Genomic DNA, 21008 nt, shown 5'->3' on the forward strand with positions numbered 1-21008 from the left:
CCCACTAACTTTAACATAATTAAAATAAATCTAAATAAAAATTGCTATCATTAACTAAATAATTCCTATTTAAAACTAAATACTTACCTATAAAATAAAACCTAAGATAGATACAATGTAACTATTAGTTATATAGTATCTATCTTAGGTTTTATTTTTATTTTGCAGGTAAGTTTGTATTTATTTTAACTAGGTAGACTAGTTAGTAAATAATTATTAACTATTTACTAACTACCTAGTTAAAATAAATACAAACTTACCTGTAAAATAAAACATAACCTGTCTTACAATAAAACCTAACCTTATACTACAATTACATCAATTACATTAATTAAATACAATTAACTAAAAAAAACCCCACTAAATTACACAAAATAAAAAAGAAATTATCAAATAGTTAAACTAATTACACCTAATCTAAGAGCCCTATCAAAATAAAAAAGCCCCCTCAAAAAAAAAAAAAAAAACTAACCTAAACTAAACTGCCAATAGTCCTTAAAAGGGCCTTTGGCGGGGCATTGCCCCAAAGAAATCAGCTCTTTTACCTGTAAAAAAAAATACCATCAACCCCCCAACAGTAAAACTCACCACCCACACAACCAAACCCCCCAAATAAAATCCTATCTAAAATAACCTAAGCTCCCCATTGCCCTGAAAAGGGCATTTTGATGGGCATTGCCCTTAAAAGGGCAATTAGCTCTTTTTCAGCCCAAATCCTAAGTTAAAAATATAAACCACCCAATAAACCCTTAAAAAAACTAACACTAACCCCCGAAGATCCACTTACAGTTTTTGAAGACCGGACATCCATCCTCAATGAAGCCGGGAGATGTCTTCATCCAAGCGGCAAGAAGTGTTCCTCCAGGCAGGCAGAAGTCTTTATGCAGATGGCATCTTCTATCTTTATCCTTCCGATGCTCCATCTTCAAGACATCCGGCACGGAGCATCCTCTTCTTTCGATGGCTACTGAAGAATGAAGGTTCCTTTAAGGGACGTCATCCAAGATGGCATCCCTTGAATTCCCACTGGCTGATAGAATTCTATCAGCCAATCGGAATTAAAGGTGAAAAATCCTATTGGCTGATGCAATCAGCCAATAGGATTGATCTTCAATCCTATTGGCTGATCCAATCAGCCAATAGGATTGAGCTCACATTCTATAGGCTGATTGGAACAGCCAATAGAATGCAAGCTCAATCCTATTGGCTGATTAGATCAGTAAATAGGATTGAAGCTCAATCCTATTGGCTGATTGCATCAGCCAATAGGATTTTTTCAACTTTAATTCCGATTGGCTGATATAATTCTATCAGCCAATCAGAATTCAAGGGATGCCATCTTGGATGACGTCCTTTAAAGGAACCTTCATTCTTCAGTAGCCATCTAAAGATGCTCCGCAACGGATGTCTTGAAGATGGAGCTGCTCCGCGTCGGAAGGATGAAGATAGAAGATGCCATCTGGAGGACCACTTCTTGCCGCTTGGATGAAGACATCTCCCAGGCTTCATTGAGGATGGATGTCCGGTCTTCAAAAACTGTAAATGGATCTTCGGCGGTTAGTGTTAGGTTTTTAAAAGGGTTTATTGGGTGGGTTTTATTTTTAGCTTTGGGCTAAAAAAGAGCTAAATGCCATTTTAAGGGCAATGCCCATCCAAATGCCCTTTTCAGGGCAATGGGGAGCTTGTTTTTTTTTAGATATGATTTTATTTGGGGGGTTTGGTTGTGTGGGTGGTGGGTTTTACTGTTGGGGGGTTGTTTGTATTTTTTTTTACAGGTAAAAGAGCTGATTTCTTTGGGGCAATGCCCTGAAAAAGGCCCTTTTAAGGGCTATTGGCAGTTTAGTTTAGGCTAGGTTTTTATTTTTATTTTGGGGGGGCTTTTTTATTTTGATAGGGCTATTAGATTAGGTGTAATTAGTGTACATATTTGATAATTTCTTTTTTATTTTGTGTAATTTAGTGTTATTTTTTTTTTGTAATTTAGTTAATTGTATTTAATTAATTAATGTAATTTATTTAATTGTAGTGTAATGTTAGGTGTTAGTGTAAGACAGGTTAGGTTTTATTTTACAGGTGCATTGGTATTTATTTTAACTAAGTAGTTAGTAAATAGTTAATAACCATTTACTAAAAATTCTACCTAGTTAAAATAAATACAAACTTGCCTGTAAAATAAAATAAACAAAATATAGCTACAATGTAACTATTAGTTATACTGTAGCTAACTTATGGTTTATTTTACAAGTAAGTATTTAGTTTTACATAGGAATTATTTAGGTATTAATTGTAATTTTTATTTAGATTTCTTTTATTATGTTAAAGTTAGTGGTGTTAGGGTTAGGGTTGCATTAGGTTTAGGGTTAGATTTAGGGTTAGGTTTAGGGGTTAATAACTTATTATTACTATTATAGTTGCATCGACGTTGGGGGAGGCAGATTAGGGGTTAATAAGTGTAATGTATGTGGTTGCGACATTGGGGGCGGCATATCAGGGGTTAATAACAGTAATGTAGGTGTTGCTGTGTTGGGGGCGGCAGATTAGGGATTAATAGGTATTATGTAGGTGGCAGCAATGTCGGGGCGGCAGGTTAGGGGTGTTTAGACTTGGGGTTTATGTTAGGGTGTTAGGTGTAAGCATAACTTTTCTTTCTCCATAGGAATCAATGGGGCTGCGTTATGGAGCTTTACACTCCTTTATTGCAGGTGTTAGGTTTCTTTTTAGCCGGCTCTCCCATAAATGTCTATGGGGAAATTGTGCGCGAGCACGTAAAACCAGCTCAAAGCAGCGCTGGTATTTGGGCGCAGTATGGAGCTCAATGGAGCTTAACGCTGCCATATTGCCTGCTAACGCCGGGTTTTTGCAAACCTGTAATAGCAGCGCTATAGGGAGGTGAGCAGTGGAAATAACTTCCAAGTTAGCACTGAGCTGATCATAATGCAAAACTCTTAATCTAGCTGACTATTTGTCACATTAGAAAGTATGGAGGAAAGCACATTCAGTAGAAAGCACATGAAAAATAAATGTATGACAACAAATGCAAGAAGCATGACAGGTAAAATGGGGGAGCTGCCACTCTTAGTTACAGAAGAGGACTATGATGTTATCAGTATAACTGAAACTTGGTGGGATGATTCACATGACTGGGCAGTTAACTTAGAGGGGTATACTTTATTTAGGAGGGACAGAAATAATAAAAGGGGTGCAGGAATCTACATGTATATTAAACCTAACCTTAAACCTACAATAAGGGAATATATTTCTGATACAGGCGACAATGTAGAGAGTGTGACCCTGTGGGTGGAAATAAAGAGTGGGGGGAAAAATCCTAAAGAAAATATTACTCGGAACATGCTACAAGCCCCCCAACATTAGTGACCTGGATGAAACTCAACAACTAATACAAATAGGTAAGGCTGATAATAACAGTGCTGTAATTATAGGAGATTTTAACTACCCTAATATAAACTGGGCCAATGAAACTAGTAATTCAGCTAATGGGGATAGATTTATAAATGTTCTCAGGGATAACTTCTTGTCACAATTAATAGAGGAGCCAACTAGGAGTAACGCTATATTGTATTTACTGCTATCTAATAATACAGATATAATATCAAACATTGAAGTCAAAGAACATTTGGGTAACAGTGATCATAACATGGCCACATTTGAAATATCTTTTCATAAGCAGTGTCTTAAAGGTTTAACAAAGACTTTTAATTTTAAGAAAGCAAAATTCAACGATTTAAGGAAATCATTAAATAACATAAAGTATTCTCTAATAAAAATACAGAGGATTAATGGGTAACATTTAAAACTTTGTTAAATAAATATACATATCAACAAATACCATATGGTTATAAAAATAAAAATAAAAAATCCAAGCCAATGTGGCTGAATATAAATGTGTTTAGAGAAATTAGGAAAACATGTAGGGCATTTAATTTATTCAAAGAAAATAGTACAGACTCAAAATTCCATATTTATAAGGAATGTAACAAAGCATGCAAAAAAGCAATCAAATTAGCTAAAATTGAAAATGAAAAATTAATTGCAAAGGATTCTAAATCTAACCCTAAAAGTTTCTTTAAGTACATAAATAGCAATAAATCTAAGAAAGACAATATATATACAAGGCTGATCCAATCAGCCAATCGGATTAAACTTGAATCTGATTGGCTAATTCAATCAGACAATCAGATTTTTCCTAACTTAATTCCGATTGGCTGATAGAATCCTATCGGAATTGAAGGGACGCCATCTTGGATGACGTCCCTTAAAGGAGCCTTCATTCGTCGGTAGTCCGTCGGGAAAGAAGTATGTTCCGTGTCGGCGGAATGAAGATGGATCCTGAATAAGAAGATTGACGACCCTGCTTGGAAGATGACATCGCCCAGATGGAAGACTTCTTCAGCGCCGCTTGGAAGATGACATCGCCCGGATGGAAGACTTCTTCAGCACCACCTGGAAGATGACATTGCCCGAATGGAAGACTTCTTCAGCGCCGCCTGGAGGATCACTTCATCGGATGGAAGACTTCTTTAGCGCCCCTTGGAGGATCACTTCTGCCGCTCCGGATCTCCTCTTCAGTTCCATCGGTGGCTCGGCTGAGTGAAGACGACTCAAGGTAGGATGATCTTCAGGGGATTAGTGTTAGGTTTTTTTTAAGGGAGGTTTGGGTTAGATTAGGGGTATGTGGGTGGTGGGTTTTAATGTTGGGGGGTTGTATTTTTCTTTTACAGGCAAAAGAGCAGTTTTCTTTGGGGCATGCCCCACAAAAGGCCCTTTTAAGGGCTGGTAAGGTAAAAGAGCTTTGAACTTTTTTAATGTAGAATAGGGTAGGGAATTTTTTTATTTTGGGGGGCTTTGTTATTTTATTAGGGGGCTTAGATTAGGTGTAATTAGCTTAAAATTGTTGTAATATTTGTTAAATGTTTGTAACTTATTTTTTTTATTTTTTGTAACTTAGCTTTTTTTATTTGTTGTACTTTAGTTAGTTTATGTAATTGTATTTAATTGTAGTTATTTGTAGTTAATTTATTTAATTAATGTAATGATAGTGTAGTGTTAGGTTTAATTGTAACTTAGGTTAGGATTTATTTTACAGGTAATTTTGTATTTCTTTTAGCTAGGTAGTTATTAAATATTTAATAACTATTCTAACTAGCTAAAATAAATACCAAGTTACCTGTAAAATAAATATAAATCCTAAAATAGCTACAATGTAAATATTAATTACATTGTAGTTATCTCAGGGTTTATTTTACAGGTAAGTATTTAGTTTTAAATAGAAATAATTTATTAAAGTATAGTGTAGTGTTAGGTGTAATTGTAACTTAGGTTAGTTTTTATTTTACAGGTAAATTTCTCTTTATCTTAGCTAGGTAGCTATTAAATAGTTAATAACTATTTAATAGCTATTGTACCTAGTTAAAATAAATTGAAAGTTACCTATAAAATAAAAATAAATATTAAGATAGCTACAATAAAATTATTATTTATATTGTTGCTATATTAGGGTTTATTTTAAAGGTAAGCATTTAGTTTTAAATAGGATTAATTTAGTTAATAATAGAAATATTATTTAGATTTATTTAATTAATATTTAAGTTAGGGGGAGTGTTAGGGTTAGTGTTAGACTTAGGTTTAGGGGTTAATAAATTTATTACAGTGGCGGCGGTGTAGGGGGGGCAGGATAAGGGTTAATACATTTATTATAGGTGGCGACGGTGTAGGGGGCAGATTAGGGGTTATTAAGTTTAATATAGGTTGCGTCAGGGTCCGGGAGCGGCAGTTTAGGGGTTAAACTATTTATTTAGTTGCGGCGAGGTGCGGGATCAGCAGGATAGGGGTTAATAACTTTATTATAGAGGGCTGCGGTATAGGGGGGGCAGGATAGGGGTTAATAGGTATAATGTAGGTTGCGGCGGTGTCCGGGAGCGGCGGTTTAGGGGTTATTACATTTATAAGAGTTGCGGCGGGGTCTAGGAGAGGCGGTTTAGGGGTTAGTAACTTTATTGAGTTGCGGGGGGCTCCGTGGGCACCGGTATAGGGGGTAGAACAGTGTAGTTAGTGTGGGTGCTTAGTGACAGGCTAGCAATAAAGCTGTAAAAAAGCCGAAGAGCAGCGAGATCGGATGAGTGATAACCCTCACAATCCGCTGCTCATCGCCCCGTACTTGGTGCACGGCTTTTTGACAGATTTATTGATAACTTAGGCGAATTTTTTCAGGTCCACGGCGGCGATGGTAGGCGAGCTTAGGCGGGTGTATTGGGCCGGCGAAGGCAGGAAAGTTGACACGTTGATAACTACCCCCCATTGTCTTTACATCAAGGAAAATATGTTTTACTCAGTTGCGAAAACTCTGTCGCGTTATGTTTTTTTTTGCATGTGAGGTTGCAAGTTGCAAAATAACGTATTTTGTGTGCCCGTTAACCCATGTAATCCAAAATGCCAAATTGTATGTACATTCACGTATTCCCCCATAGAAGTCAATGGAGAAGACAAATAGAAAAAAAAACGCTAAACCCTAATTTGTTGTGGAAAGCCCATGACTCCTCGAAAAGTGTACATGAAAATACAATTATTTCATATTGCGAGATTTTTTTCTTAACAGAATATGTTCTATTTATTTCTAAATAAATAATTATATATGTGATCATTTTTGGACTGATATATCTATTTATTGTGAGATATGTATATGAATATTATATGTCTAGATATCTCAAGATCTATATGCGAATAGCTCTTTAAAACTTCCTCTGAGATATTGTTTATTGTGCATAAGATTGTAATGTGAAATATTTTCATTATCTCCATATTTAAACATATCTGTATACATAAAAATCCATGTTTCTCTATGTATGTGTATATATACCAATATATCCCTAAAATCCCTATAGCTGCTTTTTTTTTCTAACACCCAAGATCTTGCCTCTTTGAGCACTTATAACTTTTGTGAGTGATATTTTTTTTTATGTCACAATCTTTTAAGACTTGCAGGGCGCGATCCGATATAGATCGTAGTTTGCGGCGCAAGCGAGGGAACCCGCGTCGCCCGCAGTTTCAGCTCGCAACTCGAGCTATCCCATATATGTCGCCGTCAGATGCTAACGTGCCGTAAGTCTGACAAACCAGCGATGTCCAGAAATCTGCGCAAGTACAAATTTCTGGCGTCGCCAGTGACTTGCGGCACGTTAGAAACTGCCGGCGCCTACAAAACCTGACTAAAGTCTAAATCACCCGCACTGTCTAACACGCCTCCCTAACATAGCCCGACACGTTTAACCCTCTATCCGCTATCCCCCCTCACTATCCTAACAATAAAATATGTATTAACCCCTAAACCGCCGCTCCCGGAGCCCGCCGCTACCTAATAAAGTTATTAACCCTTAAACCGCCGCCAGCTATATTAAATCTATAACCCCCTAAAGTGAGCCCCTAACACCGCCGCCATCTACCTTACCTACCCCCTAAAGTGAGCCCCTACCCCGCCGCTATTTTAAAATTATTAACCCCTAATCTAATCGCCCTACCCCGCCGCCATCTATATTAAATTATTTAACCCCTAAAATACTAAACTATCCCTACCACTAAACCTAAGTCTAACCCTACAAATAGCCCTGAAAAGGGCTTTTTGCGTGGCATTGCCCCAAAGTAACAGCTCTTTTGCCAGCCCTTAAAAGGGCTTTTTGCGGGGCATGCCCCAAAGTAACAGCTCTTTTGCCAGCCCTTAAAAGGGCTTTTGGCGGGGCTTTGTCACAAAGTAAACTGCTCTTTTGCCTACAATCTACATCCCCCTACACCGCGGCCACCTATAATAAATGTATTAACCCCTAATCTAATCCCCCTACACCGCCGCCAGCTATATTAACTATATTAACCCTAATTATATTAGGGTTAATATAGTTAATATAGTTATTATATTATATATATTAACTATATTAACCCTAATTATATTAGGGTTAATATAGTTAATATCGTTATTATATTATATATATATTAAGTATAATAACCCTATCTAACTCTAACATCCTAACTAAACTCTTATTAAAATAAATCTAATATTAATATTATTAATTAAAATATTCCTATTTAAATCTAAATACTTACCTATAAAATAAACCCTAAGATAGCTACAATGTAATTAATAATTACATTATAGCTATGTTAGGGTTTATATTTATTTTACAGGTAAATTGTTAATTATTTTAACTAGGTATAATAGCTATTAAATAGTTATTAACTATTTAATAGCTACCTAGTTAAAATAATTACCCAATTACCTGTAAAATAAATCCTAACCTAAGTTACAAATACACCTACACTATCAATAAATTAAACTACTAATATCTATCTAAAAATACAATTAAATAAACTAAACTAAATTACAAAAAAAACAAAACACTAAATTACAAAAAATAAAAAAAAGATTACAAGATTTTTAAGATAATTACACCTATTCTAAGCCCCCTAATAAAATAATAAAGCCCCCCAAAATAAAAAAATTCCCTACCCTATTCTAAATTAAAACAAGTTCAAAGCTCTTTTACCTTACCAGCCCTTAAAAGGGCCTTTTGTGGGGGCATGCCCCAAAGAAAACTGCTCTTTTGCCTGCAAAAAAAAAACCACAATACCACCCCCCAATATTACAACCCACCACCCACATACCCCTAATCTAACCCAAACCCCCCTTAAATAAACCTAACACTACCCCCCCTGAAGATCTCCCTACCTTGTATTCACCCGCCGGGCAGAACTCCTCATCCGATCCGGGCGATGTGTTCCAGCAAGCAGCAGTGAAGTCTTCTTCCATCCGAGCGATGTCTTGAAGCAAGCAGCAGAGAGTCTTCTTCCATCGGCGACGTCTTCAAGCAAATCGGCATCTTTAATCTTTTTACTTCGCTCCTCCGCCGCGGAGCATCCTTCCGGCATGACGACTTCCCGACAAATGAGGTTCCTTTAAATGATGTCATCCAAGATGGCGTCCGTCGAATTCCGATTGGCTGATAGGATTCTATCAGCCAATCGGAATTAAGGTAGAAAAATCTGATTGGCTGATTGAATCAGCCAATCAGATTCAAGTTCAATCCGATTGGCTGAACCAATCAGCCAATCAGATTGAACTTGAATCTGATTGGCTGATTCAATCAGCCAATCAGATTTTTCTACCTTAATTCCGATTGGCTGATAGAATCCTATCAGCCAATCGGAATTTGACGGACGCCATCTTGGATGACATCATTTAAAGGAACCTGATTCGTCGGGAAGTCGTTGTGCCGGAAGGATGCTCCACGGCGGAGGAGCGAAGTAAGAAGATTGAAGATGCCGATTTGCTTGAAGACGTCGCCGATGGAAGAAGACTCTCTGCCGCTTGCTTCAAGACATCGCCCGGATGGAAGAAGACTTCACTGCCGCTTGCTGGAACACATCGCCCGGATCGGATGAGGAGTTCTGCCCGGCGGGGTGAATACAAGGTAGGGAGATCTTCAGGGGGGGTAGTGTTAGGTTTATTTAAGGGGGGTTTGGGTTAGATTAGGGGTATGTGGGTGGTGGGTTGTAATGTTGGGGGGTGGTATTGTGTTTTTTTTTGCAGGCAAAAGAGCAGTTTTCTTTGGGGCATGCCCCCACAAAAGGCCCTTTTAAGGGCTGGTAAGGTAAAAGAGCTTTGAACTTGTTTTAATTTAGAATAGGGTAGGGAATTTTTTTATTTTGGGGGGCTTTATTATTTTATTAGGGGGCTTTGAATAGGTGTAATTAGCTTAAAAATCTTGTAATCTTTTTTTTATTTTTTGTAATTTAGTGTTTGTTTGTTTTTGTAATTTAGTTTAGTTTATTTAATTGTATTTTTAGATAGATATTTGTAGTTTATTTAATTTATTGATAGTGTAGGTGTATTTGTAACTTAGGTTAGGATTTATTTTACAGGTAACTGGGTAATTATTTTATCTAGGTAGCTATTAAATAGTTAATAACTATTTAATAGCTATTATACCTAGTTAAAATAATTAACAATTTACCTGTAAAATAAATATAAACCCTAACATAGCTATAATGTAATTATTAATTACATTGTAGCTATCTTAGGGTTTATTTTATAGGTAAGTATTTAGATTTAAATAGGAATATTTTAGTTTATAATATGAATTAGATTTATTTAATAAGAATTTAGTTAGGGGTGTTAGGGTTAGATAGAGTTAATATAGTTTATATAAATACTATAGTAACTATATTAACTATATTAACCCTAATATAATTAGGGTTAATATAGTTAATATATATAATGTAATAACTATATTAACTATAATATACTTAGGGTTAATATAGATAATATAGCTGGCGGCGGGGTAGGTAGATTAAATTAGGGGTTAATAATTTTAATATAGATGGCGGCGGTGTAAGGGGTTCACATTAGGGGATAGATCAGTTAGATGGTGGCGGTTTTAGGGGTTCACATTAGGGGATAGATCAGTTAGATGGTCGCGGTTTTAGGGGCTCACAGTAGGGGGTTAGTTTATGTAGATGGTGGCGGTTTAGGGGTTAAATACTTTATTAGGGATTGCGGCGGGGGATCGCGGTTGACAGGGAGATAGACATTGCGCATGCGTTAGGTGTTAGGTTTATTTTAGAAGATCGCGGTTGACAGGGAGATAGACATTGCGCATGCGTTAGGTGTTAGGTTTATTTTAGCAGCCAGTTTAGGGAGTTACGGGGCTCCAATAGTCAGCGTAAGGCTTCTTACGGCTGCTTTTTGTGGCGAGGTGAAAATGGAGTAAGATTTCTCCATTTTCGCCACGTAAGTCCTTACGCTGTATATTGGATACCAAATTGCGCGGGTTTGGTATACCTGCCTATGGCCCGAAAAACTACGGGCGACGGCAGAAATATACGCGCGTAACTTCTAGGTTAGGCCGTATATAGGATACCAAACCCGCGCAAATATTGGCATCACCGACTTTTGTGGGCGACGATTTTTATCGGATCAACCCCGTAATATTTGCGCAATGGAAATTGATTGCCACTTGTATGGGATTTCCGTGCAACTTGTAACCTTGCCCTAAATGTTTACTTTGCAAGAGGAGTAAGTTTTACATGAAGAAAAAAAATAGTGCAACTTAAAGGGACAGTCTACTCCAGAATTTGTATTGTTTAGAAAGATAGATAATCCCTTTACTTACCCATTCCCCTGTTTTGCTTAACGAACAGTTATATTAATATACTTTTTATCTCTGTGATTAGCTTGTATCTAAGCCTCTGAAGATTGCCTCCTTATTTTCATTCTTTTGACAGGCTTGCATTTTAGCCAATCACTACTGACTTATAAATAACTCCATGAGAGTGAGCACAATGTTATCTATATGAAAAATATTAACTAGCAGTGTCTAACTGTGAAAAACTGTCAAGATGCACTGAGATAAGAGGCAGTTCAACAGCTTAGAAATTACCATATGAACCTACCTAGGTTTAGGTTCAACAAAAAATACCAAGAGAACAAAGCAAATTTGATGATAAAAATAAATTGGAAAGTTGTTTAAAATCCCTTGCCCTATCTGAATCATGAAAATTTAATTTTACCTAGACTGCCCCTTTAATTATAATATAGCTCACTAGTCCTGGTCATATGTAGACAAGTTACTCTAACTAAATTAAACATCTTTTAATGAAAAGAAACTGAGGTTTGGGCTCAAACTATTTGAAGCAATAAGTCCACTCTACATATTCTATTAACAAGATATTGACACTAATATTACAAGTGAGGTGCAAACTGTGTTAATTTGTTTTTTTCCCACTTTTTTTCCTCCATTGATTTCTATGGGGGAATGAATGCAAGCCAAAACTTGCAGGCGGACTGTCGCCGTATTCAGCATTGCACCAGCAGCTCACAAGAGCTGCTGGTGCAACGCCGCTCCCCTGCAGACTCGCGGCCAATGGGCTGCCAGCAGGGTGGTGTCAATCAACCCGATCGCATTCGAACGGGTTGATTTCCGGTGATGTCCGGTGATGTCTGTCCGCCTGCAAGCCAAAACTTGTTAGATTTTTCACGCTATTAGAGTTAACGCTAGTTTTTTTGGAACTTGTAATATGAACGCAACCAGACAAGCGCAAAATTAAAATCCTAGCAGAGTTTTCACAATCCAAAAAATATATATTCTGTGCCACTTGTAATCTAGACTTAAATGTAGCAAACATTAGAACAAAGCATAGTGGTAATAAGTATTGCATGACTAGCAAACACACTGTTGTCAGGAGATGGACACAACTATTTAGATAACAGCCAATACCTAGGTTAACCTCTGGTGAGAGAAATAGTCCTTGTAAGTAATATTGGCCTCTATTTATCATAGTCTGGCAGACCTGATCCGACAGTGCGGATCAGGTCCGCCAGAACTCGCTGAATACTGCGAGCAATACGCTCGCCGTATTCAGCAATGCACCAGCAGCTCACAAGAGCTGCTGGCGCAACGCTGCCCCCTGCAGACTCGCGGCCAATGGGGGGTCAATCAACCCGATCGTATTCGATCGGGTTGATTTCCGGTGATGTCTGTCCGCCTGCTCAGAGCAGGCGGACAGGTTATGGAGCAGCGGTCTTTGTGACCACTGCTTCATAACTGCTGTTTCTGGCGAGTCTGCAGGCTCACCAGAAACACGGGGCATCAAGCTCCATTCGGAGCTTGATAGATAGGCCCCATAGTCACAACAAAAACTTCAAAAACTGACAGCAAACAAGAAGCAACTGACTGGTTCACTGCATTTATAAATGTACAGCCAATTTGGCTAGATTGCTAATATTGTGAAGATTCAAGAGGTACAACAAGAAACATGAAACATTGTCAAAATGAGTTCAAAGCATTTTGTGGCATTTTAATTTTTTAAATTTTCTGAGTAAATTGAAGATTGTGTAATTTACAAATAATTGTATCTTCTAATCTTAAATTAGTAAATTGTTTTGAATAACAAGTTTAAAAACCTAAATATTTGGTGTTTTAGGTAGGTGAACTGATGCTAAATTTAGAAGTGTAGAACGTTTGTTTAAAATATTTAAGAAATAATCAGTGAGATTTTTGCGGTAACAAGTTTTGCGGTAAAAGGGGTGCGGTGCTAACGAGTAGTTTCAGCTCACCGCTCACCTACAGACAACGCTGGTATTACGGGTTTTTTTCAACCCGGCGTTAGCCTCTAAAAAGTGAGCAGAAAGAGCAAAATTTAGCTCCACATCTCACTGTAATACCAGCGCTGCTTATGGTAGCAGTGAGCTGGCTAAACGTGCATGTACACGATTTCCCCATAGGAATCAATGGGGCAGAATCTGCTGAAAAAACCCCTGCAAAAAAGCAGCATTCAGCTCCTAACGCAGCCCATTGATTTCTATGGGGAAAGTAAATTTATGTCTACACCTAACACCCTAATATGAACCCCGAGTCTAAACACCCCTAATCTTACACTTATTAACCCCTAATCTGCCGCCCGACACCTTCATTATATTATTAACCCCTAATCTGCCGCTCCGGACCCCGCCGCCACCTACATTATACTAATGAACCCCTAAGCTGCTGCCCCCAACATCGCCAAACCCTACATTTTATTTATTAACCCCTAATCTGCCGTCCCCAATGTCACCGCCACTAAAATAAATATATTAACCCCTAAACCTAAGTCTAACCCTAACCCTAAACCCCCCCTAATTTAAATATAATTTAAAATAATCTAAATAAAATTACTACAATTAACTTAATTATTCCTATTTAAAACTAAATACTTACCTGTAAAATAAACTCTAAGCTAGCTACACTATAACTAATAGTTACATTGTAGCTATTTTAGGATTTATTTTTATTTTACAGGCAAGTTTGTATTTATTTTAACTAGGTACAATAGTTATTAAATAGTTATTAGCTATTTAATAACTACCTAGATAAAATAAGTACAAATTTACCTGTAAAATAAAACCTAACCTAAGTTACAATTACACCTAACACTACACTATAATTAAATTAATTACCTCCATCTTGAAGACATCCGACACGGAGCATCCATCCAGACCAACGACTACCCGACGAATAACGGTTCCTTTAAATGAAGTCATCCAAGATGGCTTCTCTTGAATTCCGTTTGGCTGATAGGATTCTATCAGTCAATCAGAATTAAGGTAGGAAAAATCATATTGGCTGATGCAATCAGCCAATAGGATTGAGCTTGCATTCTATTGGCTGATTGGAACAATCAATAGAATGCGAGCTCAATCCTATTGGCTGATTGCATCAGCCAATAGGATTAAACTTCAATCCTATTGGCTGATTGCATCAGCCAATAGGATTTGTCCTACCTTAATTCCGATTGGCTGATAGAATCCTATCAGCCAATCTGAATTCAAGGGACGCCATCTTGGATGACATCATTTAAAGAAACCATCATTCGTCGGGTAGTCGTCGGTCTGGATGGATGGATGCTCCGTGTCGGATGTCTTCAAGATGGAGCCGCTTCTCGTCGGATGGATGAAGATAGAAGATGCCGCCTGGATGAAGACTTCTGCTGTCTGGAGGTCCTCTTCTGCCCGGATCGGATGAAGACTTGTTCCCCTCTGGAGGACCACTTCTGCCCAGTTGGGTTAAGACGTCTCAAGGTAGGGTGATCTTCAAGTGGGTAGTGTTAGGTTTTATTAAGGGGGGATTGGATGGGTTTTAGAGTAGGGTTGGGTGTGTGGGTGGTGGGTTTTAATGTTGGGGGGGTATTGTATTTTTTTTACAGGTAAAAGAGCTGATTACTTTTGGGCAATGCCCCGCAAAAAGCCCTTTTAAGGGCTATTTGTAATTTAGTATAGGGTAGGGATTTTTTTATTTTGGGGGGCTTTTTTATTTTATTAAGGGGATTAGATTAGGTGTAATTAGTATAAAATTCTTGTAATTATTTTATTTTTTCTGTAATTTAGTGTTTGTTTATTTTCGTACTTTAGTTTATTTAATTTAATTTTAGTTAATTGTAGTTAATTTAGGAAATTATTTTAATTATAGTGTAGTGTTAGGTGTAATTGCAATTTAGGTTAGGATTTATTTTACAGGTAAATTTGTCTTTATTTTAACTAGGTAGTTATTAAATAGTTAATAACTATTTAAAAAACTATTGTACCTAGTTAAAATAAATACAAAGTTGCCTGTAAAATAAAAATAAAACCTAAGCTAGCTACAATGTAATTATTAGTTATATTGTAGCTAGCTTATGGTTTATTTTACAGGTAAGTATTTATTTTTAAATAGGAATAATTTATTTAATTGTAGTAATTTTAATTTGTTTTATTTAAATGATATTTAAATTAGGGGGGTGTTAGGGTTAGACTTAGGTTTAGGGGTTAATACATTTAATATAGTTGCAGTGACGTTAGGGGCGGCATATTAGGGGTTAATATATATAGGTAGGTGTCGGCGATGTTAGGGACGGCAGAATAGGGGTTAATAAAATTTAACTAGTGTTTGCGAGGCGGGAGTGCAACGGTTTAGGGGTTAATATATTTATTGAAGTGGCGGCGATGTCTGGTCGGCAGATTAGGGGTTAAAAATTTATTTAAGTGTTTGCGATGTGAGGGGGCCTCAGTTTTGGGGTTAATAGGTAGTTTATGGGTGTTAGTGTACTTTGTAGCACTTTAGTTAAGAGTTTTATGTTACGGTGTTAGCCCATAAAACTCTTAAATACTGACTTTTAAATGCGGTAGGAGTCTTGACAGGAGAGGGTCTACCATTCACTTCTTCCAAGACTCGTAATACCGAAGTTAGGCAAATCCCATTGAAAAGATAGGATACGCAATTGACGTAAGGGGATTTGCGGTATGCTCGAGTCGCGGAAGAAAAGTGAGCGGTACACCTGTACCTGCCAGACTCGTAATACCAGTGGGCATTAAAAAGCAGCGTTGGGACCTCTCAACGCTGCTTTTTAAGGCTAACGCAAGACATGGGAAGACGTAATCTAGCCGAAAGCTTCCCATGATGTAGTTTACTGTATACACCATAGAAAATAATGATGAAACAGTTATGTATACAGTTATTTCACAGTTTTTACATTTCATTTGGTGGCTTTTTCCATATTTGGGCAGTTTGCAAAATAAAGTTATCATCTACAAGTGATTGATCTGCTGAAAAACATATATATCATTTATGTAGCAAACTCCCAGAAAAAGCACACAAACTGAAGTGTAATTGAAATGAATTTAAAAGATGGATTCAGTACAGGAGTGTGAAAAAGGTCAACCGTAAAAGAATTAAATAAGATGCTTAGTAACATAAGATCAATAAACTCATAATATGTGCAACATTTGGAAACTTGAAAGGGTATTTTGTAAAATGAAAGAATACTAGAACATATTGTACATCTATACTATAATTGCGTTTGTAATGTCCGTCGCCATCGGCAGTTGCGCACGCATCCTCAATAGAATGTTGGCAGCCTGAGGACAAAATAATTCACCTGGATTCACCTCCGGTGGATTCTTTCACCACCCTGCCATTTTCGGAATCCACCGGGATGCAGAGAGGGCAAATGGAGCATTACAAAAGCAACAACTAATCGCCCACATTAAAGTATTTTTTTTTTTAAACTAACCGCCCACATCAAGTATTTAAAAAAAAAAAAAAAAACACCGCCCGCATGAAATATAACAAAAAAAAAATCCTACACAAAGTATTAACTCCTAAACAGCAAACCCCCACATTACTATATAGCTAATTTCCCTATAAACCCCTAAACCACAAAAACCTCCACATCGCAATAAACCTATTTATCCTATTAACCCCTAAATCACAAAACTCCCACATCACAATAAACCTAATTAACTTATTAACCCTTTAAACCGCCACATACCAAAACGAAAATAACTATCTAAATAACTAAAGGCCCTAACCTAACACCCCCTAACCTAACAATCCCTAACCTAACACCCCATTAAATAAACCCAAATTAACTAAACCAATACATTCTAAAGCTACAAAAAATAAAAAAAACTATGTTTACAAAAAATTAAAAAAGGATGAGAGCAAGTTAAATTCTACTGGCTGATTTGAATAGCCAATAAAATTTAACTTGCTCTCATTCTATTGGCTGATTTTAACAGCCAATAGGATTTTAGTAGCTCTCATCCTATTGGATGATTTGAATTGGAAGAATTAAATCATCCAATAGGAATTCAAGGGACACCATCTTTAATCGTGTACCTTGAATTCACTAATTCACTAGTGTACGGCGGAGATTGTACGAAGAGGATCTGCCACGCTCCATGGCTCCGCGGTCGAGGGTCTGCAGTTCCAGGGTTGCCGGTCTTCAGCTCTGCGGTCTTCAGTCTTCAGCACCGCTCCGCACAGGATGTTCCTGGAAGAAGAAGAGGTTGTGCTTGGAAGAAGACTTCACTGCCTGGAACAGGACCTTCTCCGCTGGACTTCAGGAACCGTGAGTACCAACCTGGGGGTTAGACTTAGGATTTTTTAAGTTTTTTGGGGGGGGGGGTTGTTTTATTTAGATTAGGGATGGGCAGTAAAAGAGCTAAATGCCTTTTTAAGGGCAATGCCCAAACAAATGCCCTTTTCAGGGTAATGGGTAGTTTTTTTTAGTGTTAGATCCTTTTATTTTGGAGGGTGGGGGGGTTTAATGTTGGGGTGGGACTTTGTATATTTTTTGTAAAAGAGCTGATTATCTTGGCACAATGCCCTGCAAAAGGCCCTTTTAAGGGCTACTGATAGTTTATTCTTAGAGTAGGGGTTGTTTTTTATTTGGGGGGGCGTCTTTTTTATTTTCATAGGGATTAGGTTTAATTTTGTTAAATTTGGTAATTTGATTTTTTTATTTTCTGTAATGTTAGCCTTTTTATTTTTTGTAACTTTAGAATGTTTTAGTTTAAGTAATTTGGGTTTATTTAATGGGGTGTTAGGTTAGGGGTTGTTAGGTTAGGGGGTGTTAGGTTGGTGTACTTAGTTATTTAAATAGTTATTTGCATTGTGGGTTTTGGCGGTTTAAAGGGTTAATAAGTTATATAGGTTTATTGCAATGTAGGGGTTTTGCAGTTTAGGGGTTAATAGGGTAAATAGGTTTATTGCAATATAGGGGTTTTGCGGTTTAGGGTTTAATAGGGTAAATAGGTTTATTGCAATGTAGGGGTTTTGCGGTTTAGGAGATAATATAGTAAATAGGTTTATTGCGATTTTGGGGTTTTGCGTTTTGGGGGTTAATAGGTTAATTAGGTTTATTGTGATGTGGGGTTTTTGCAGTTTAAGGGTTAATAGGGTAATTAGGTTTATTGTGAGGTGGGGGTTTTGTGGTTTAGGGGTTAATAGAGTAATTAGGTTTATTGCGATGTGGGGGGTTTGCAGTTTAGGGGTTAATAGGGTAGTTAGGTGTATTGCAATGTGGGGGGGTTGCGGTTTACGGGTTAATATGGTAATAAGGTTTATTGTGATGTGGGGGATTTGCGGTTTATGGGTTATTAGGGTAATTAGGTTTATTGCAATGTGGGGGTATTGTGGTTTAGGGGTTAATAGGGTAATTAGGTGTATTGTGATGTGGGGGGTTTCAGTTTAAGGGTTAATAGGGTAATTAGGTGAATTGCAGTTTAGGGGTTAATAGGGTAATTAGGTTTATTGCAGTCTAGGGGTTAATAGGGTAATTAGGTTTATTGTGATGTGGGGGGTTTGCAGTTTAGGGGTTAATAATATATTTAAGATAGTAAATAGTAATTATAGTATTGATACACTTGTAGCTTAAATATTTATATAAAAGAACAGTTACAAAATAGGTTGTTTCTACATCTGTAGTTTAAAAAATAATTAGACTGCCCTCTGGGTAGGCTTATCGACTAGTATTTTAATAAACAAGCAATTAAATAGTATTACATAAATGCAGGTGATTTATTACTTACGACTCTCAATTGCTAAAACAGTGATATTATGAACGGCACTGGTTTCTCTGTCCAGAGATTTTGCAATTGTTATAAGTCCACTGGTTGCATCAATGTTGAAAAATCTCTCCAAATCAGTGTTGCGATCAATTGAGTACCTATTGTGGAAATAAATATATAATAAATAATAATTTGTAACAAATCATTCTGTCTCTTCAAAACGCTTAAAGGAACAGTGAAGTAAAAATTAGTTGTTCATAGTTTAGAAAAAACAAGCAATTTAAAACATCTTTACAATTTTCTCCTGTAACCAATTTTGCTTTGTTCTCTGGAATCCCCTGTTGAAAACCATACCTAGGTAGTCTCTGGAGCAGCAATGCCTTACTGGGAGATAGCTGGTGGTGAGTGGCTGCACATATATGCCTCTTGAAATTGGATCACCCAATAGGACCAATTTATCAAGGATCGAATGGCCCCTGATGCCCCTGTTTCCGTGCAAGACTTCAGGCTCGCCGGAAACAGCAGTTATGAAGCAGCATATTTAAGACCACTGCTCCTTAACTGGTCCGCCTCCTCTGAGGTTGCGGACATCAATCTGCCCGGTCCTATACGATCGGGTTGACACGATCTGCAGGTGGCGGCATTGTACAAGCAGTTCACCAGAACTGCTTGTGCAATGTTAAATACCGACAGCATATGCTGTCTGCATTCAGCGATGTCTGTCGGACATGATACGCTACAACTTATAATGACGGACGGACATTGATAAATCGGCTCCAATGTGTTCACCAAGCTATCAGAAGTGTATTGCTGCTAACTAGGTGTAAACTTCAACAATGCATATCGAGAGAACCAAGCAAATTTGATAATAGAAGTAAATTGGACTTTGCAAGCACTTTCTGAATCATGAAAGTTTAAATTTGACTCTGCTCTCCCTTTAGTCAAAGGGAGTCAAAATCTGTATTAAATCCATGAAGATAATCCAAATATATTAAACATTGTTTGCCCTCTCCATCTTAAGAGTGATTAAAGACCTTGGTGACAATTACAAGGCTGCTATATTGTGTATTTTCAAGGGACAGTCTACACCAGAATTGTTATTGTTTTACAAGATAGATAATCCCTTTATTACCCATTCCCCAGTTTTGCATAACCAGCACAGTTATATAAATACACTTTTAACCTTTGTGATTATCTTGTATCTAAGCCACTGCAAACTGCCCCTTTATTTCAGTTCTTTTGACAGACTTGCAGTTTAGCCAATCAGTGCCTGCTCCCAGATAACTTCACATGCACGAGCACAGTGTTATCTATATGAAATACATGAACTAACACCCTCTATTTGTGAAACTGTTAAAGTGCATTCTGAAAAGAGGTGGCCTTCAAGGTCTAAGAAATTAGCATATGAACCTCCTAGGTTAAGCTTTCAACTAAGAATACCAAGAGAACAAAGCAAAATTGGTGATAAAAATAAATTGAAAAATTGTTTAAAATTACATGCCCTATCTGAATCATGAAAGTTTATTTTGGCCTAGACTGTCCATTTAAATAGATAATTTTTAATGTTCTGCTTGATCCTTACTGCGTACCTGGCAGTACAAAACCAAATGTGTGCTATCCTAATAGCTATTGAGTCTCTAATCTATGTGAGTAGTATTTTGGCAATTCATTCTCTTTTAATAACATATACAGTATTTCACTATATTACTGTTTTTGAGGCATGAATATTACTTGTGATTTTTAAACTTTGGTTCTACACTTTATTGAAACACTTATTCATCAAGTCAGCTCAGTGAAATACAAACGTATCCTTATTCAATATATTTGTTTACATATTGTGTTTAAATATATATTTATATTGACATATTTTTACATCACTTTTATTTTGCAGGTGTATTATTAAAATAACCAAAGCTACTAGTTTAATCTGGGAAAAAGAGTCATATGTACTATTATAATAAGTATGCTCCATAGGAAAAAATACAGAAAGCAAATTGATTTTTTCAATGACAACATGCATGCAACCAAGCAACATATGCATGACTTTATTAAAATCTCTAAATATTTTAATATGAATTTAAACTTATATTTTAACTAAGAAGAATAATGAAAATGTTTAGAAAATGTGTTAAAGCATTTTATC

At 36.9% G+C, this 21008-nt stretch overlaps 1 protein-coding gene across 2 annotated transcripts in view; it reads right to left on the bottom strand.

Moving 5' to 3' along the window:
- LOC128660832 (cadherin-7) overlaps positions 1 to 21008 on the bottom strand; it is a 405660-nt gene that overhangs the window by 62805 nt on the left and 321847 nt on the right. For both annotated transcript variants that reach the window (XM_053714878.1, XM_053714879.1), the window contains one exon: positions 18887 to 19023. In XM_053714878.1, coding sequence (XP_053570853.1) covers positions 18887 to 19023 — 137 coding nt within the window. The remainder of the gene's footprint in view (positions 1 to 18886; positions 19024 to 21008) is intronic.

This window comes from Bombina bombina, chromosome 5 (genome assembly GCF_027579735.1).
Source record: "Bombina bombina isolate aBomBom1 chromosome 5, aBomBom1.pri, whole genome shotgun sequence".
NCBI lineage: Eukaryota > Metazoa > Chordata > Amphibia > Anura > Bombinatoridae > Bombina > Bombina bombina.